The sequence below is a fragment of the Ovis canadensis genome, chromosome 3, assembly GCF_042477335.2.
Source record: "Ovis canadensis isolate MfBH-ARS-UI-01 breed Bighorn chromosome 3, ARS-UI_OviCan_v2, whole genome shotgun sequence".
In the NCBI taxonomy this organism is placed as follows: domain Eukaryota; kingdom Metazoa; phylum Chordata; class Mammalia; order Artiodactyla; family Bovidae; genus Ovis; species Ovis canadensis.
In genome coordinates this window covers 170,746,254-170,749,368 of record NC_091247.1, presented here as the reverse complement: position 1 = coordinate 170,749,368, position 3,115 = coordinate 170,746,254, and the positions used below count along the sequence as shown (strand labels likewise).

The window sequence follows — 3,115 nt, the reverse complement described above, 5'->3', positions numbered from 1 at the left end:
GGACCATAATAAAGGCATGTATCCCACATTCAGCCTTTCTTTATGCCTGCACTCTTGCCTTGACTTCTTCCTATAGCTCCTCCTCCAGAATCTGAGTAATAAACTTCATTTCACTTTCCTTTGTGATCTTTTGTTGAATCAGTGCTCACCATCTACGCCCCTGAGCTCCATTTAACATGTTAATTTAACAAACTCACAACACAGTGGGAAGCAGAACAATTTTGATGGATTGGAATTGAGATGAGTACTGGAAGGAGGACTTCTGGATTGCAGGTTATGTTTGTTCAGAGTTTGCTATTTTTATAAAGCCCAATTCAAATGACATGACTATACCTGTGAGAGGGTGGGATGATTTGGGAGAATGGCATTGAAACATGTATAGTATGATATATGAAACGAATCGTCAGTCCAGGTTAGATGCATGATACTGGATGCTTGGGGCTGGTGCACTGAGAGGACCCAGAGGGATGGTATGGGGAGGGAGGAGGGAGAGGGGTTCAGGATGGGGAACATGTGTATATCTGTGGTGGATTCATGTTGATGTATGGCAAAACCAATACAATATTGTAAAGTAATTAACCTCCAACTAAAATAAATTTATATTTTTTTAAAAAAGGAAAAATCACATAAATTAGCAGTCCTGTGAGGACTGCACAAAGTACTAAAATCATAAGCACCTGTTATGTTTGTTTATCTATGTTTATTTACTAAGGTTCCCTCATATACATATATGTGTACCTACATGTGTATATAATTTATATGTGTATATATGTATGGATTATATATGTGTATGTGTACTGGATGGAGTAGTGTATTGTATAAAATGCACTTCATTTGGTAGAAATATATCATTTATAATCTAAGATTTAAAAAGTCAAACTAGCCCAATTTTTATCTTTTTGCCTCTTGAATACCTCTTGGATATATTTTTAAAAATTATTAAAAAAATTAAGTGATTCTATTTTAGTTATTAGCTGCCCAAATTCTTTCTACTTCATCCTGAAAAATAACATGCCTCTGATGAAGAACATGAGCTGCAGACTGTCATCACTGGTGAGAGACAAACTGCACCTAGGTGACAAGCAATTAGTGGTATTCATGCAAATTATTTATTTGCTCTGATTTAATCTTATTGTAGATATTCTGTTTCAGAGAAATAGAATGGTAAGACAACTGAGAACAAAGATACATTTATGAATTTTATTATTATATTTGACATTATATATACCTTTAAAGAATATTTTTTGATACTTTGACACATATACTTTGATTATTAGAGAGAAACTGGTCTAAGATATGATCTGTGAAAATCACACCCAAGTGACTGAATTTATTCTTCGTGGTTTTACAAACAAGCCTGAGATGCAAGTTTCCCTCTTTGTTTTGTTCCTGGTCATCTATACAGTCACTTTGTTGGGTAACTTCCTTATTGTCACAGTTTCCATTATGGATCCTGCTCTTCAAACACCCATGTACTTCTTTCTCAGGAACTTGTCACTTCTTGAAGTCTGTTTCACCTTGGTCATGGTGCCAAAGATGTTGGTAGATCTAGTATCCCAAAGGAAAAGCATCTCTTTTGTAGGCTGTGGTACCCAGATGTACTTCTTTTTCTTCTTTGGCAGCTCTGAATGTTTCCTCCTCTCTATGATGGCTTATGATCGCTTTGTAGCCATCTGTAATCCTCTCCGCTATTCAGTCATAATGAATAGGTCCCTATGTTTGTGGATGGCTGTAGGTTCTTGGATGTCTGGTGTTCCTGTGTCTATGCTACAGACAGCTTGGTTGATGGCCCATCCTTTCTGTGGACGAAGCACCATAGACCACTTCTTTTGTGATGGTCCCCCGGTGTTGAAACTAGTCACTGAGGATACAACCATGTATGAAATGCAAGCACTTGCCTCCACACTACTATTTATTATGTTTCCCTTTTCCCTCATTTTGGTCTCCTACACTCGCATTATTAAAACCATTCTGATGATGCCCTCTGCTACCGGTCGCCAGAAGGCATTCTCCACTTGTTCATCTCACCTCATTGTGGTATCCCTTTTCTATGGAACAGCCAGCTTGACCTACCTACGGCCCAAATCCAACCAGTCTCCCGAGAGCAAGAAGCTAGTGTCATTGTCCTACACTGTCATCACACCGATGTTAAACCCCATCATCTACAGCCTAAGGAACAATGAAGTAAAGGGGGCAGTCAAGAGGATGATCACTCGAAAAGTCTTGCAGAAGTTAGATGTGCTTTGAATTAAATTGTGTCAAGTTTTTCTAGACAAAGTAGGAGCACCGGAACCCATGAACAAAAGCTTTGAAGGAGTGGAAGATTTGTTCTTACTTTGTCAAGGTCACCTACTATGATGGGTGGGTCTCAGTGTCTCAGTCAGAGTCCCAGCGTCTCAGTCAGAGTCCCAGCTCAGACTGGGATAACTGAGTTCCTTTATGAGGGGATTATTCATACATTCACAAAAAAGACTACCTGACCTGCCTCTTGAGAAACATATATGCAGCTCAGGAGGCAACAGTTAGAACTGGACATGGAAAAACAGACTGGTTCCAAATAGGAAAAGGAGTATGTCAAGGCTGTATATTGTCACCCTGCTTATTTAACTTATATGCAGAGTACATCATGAGAAATGCTGGGCTGAAAGAAGCACAAGCTGAAATTAAGATTGCTGGGAGAAATCTAAATAACCTCAGATATGCAGATGACACTACCCTTATGACAGAAAGTGAAGAAGAACTAAAGAGACTCTTGATGAGAGTGAAAGAGGAGAGTGAAAAAGTTGGCTTAAAGCTCAATGTTGAAGTTTTCAACATTCAGAAAACTAAGATCATGGCATCTGGTCCCATCACTTCGTGGGAAATAGATGGGGAAACAGTGGCTGACTTTATTTTTCTGGGCTGCAAGACTGCTGCAGATGGTGATTGCAGCCATGAAATTAAAAGACGCTTACTCCTTGGAAGGAAAGTTATGACCAGCCTAGACTGTATATTAAAAAGCAGAGACATTACTCGCCAATGAAAGTCTGTCTAGTCAAGGCTATGGTTTTTCCCATAGTCATGTATGGATGTGAGAGTTGTATCATAAAGAAAGCTGAGCACTGAAGAATTGATG

The 3,115-nt window shown here is 39.0% G+C and overlaps 1 protein-coding gene across 1 annotated transcript; it reads left to right on the top strand.

Moving 5' to 3' along the window:
* The first annotated feature begins 1,296 nt into the window (after positions 1 to 1,296).
* Positions 1,297 to 2,247, top strand: OR10A7 (olfactory receptor family 10 subfamily A member 7). Its single transcript, XM_069586466.1, has one exon. The coding sequence runs from the start codon at positions 1,297 to 1,299 to the stop codon at positions 2,245 to 2,247; it is 951 nt and encodes a 316-aa protein (XP_069442567.1).
* Positions 2,248 to 3,115: the final 868 nt, after the last annotated feature.

Excerpts from the sequence above, each read along its gene's own strand:
- OR10A7 (XM_069586466.1), top strand. The coding sequence starts at position 1,297 with ATGATCTGTGAAAATCACACCCAAGTGACTGAATTTATTCTTCGTGGT.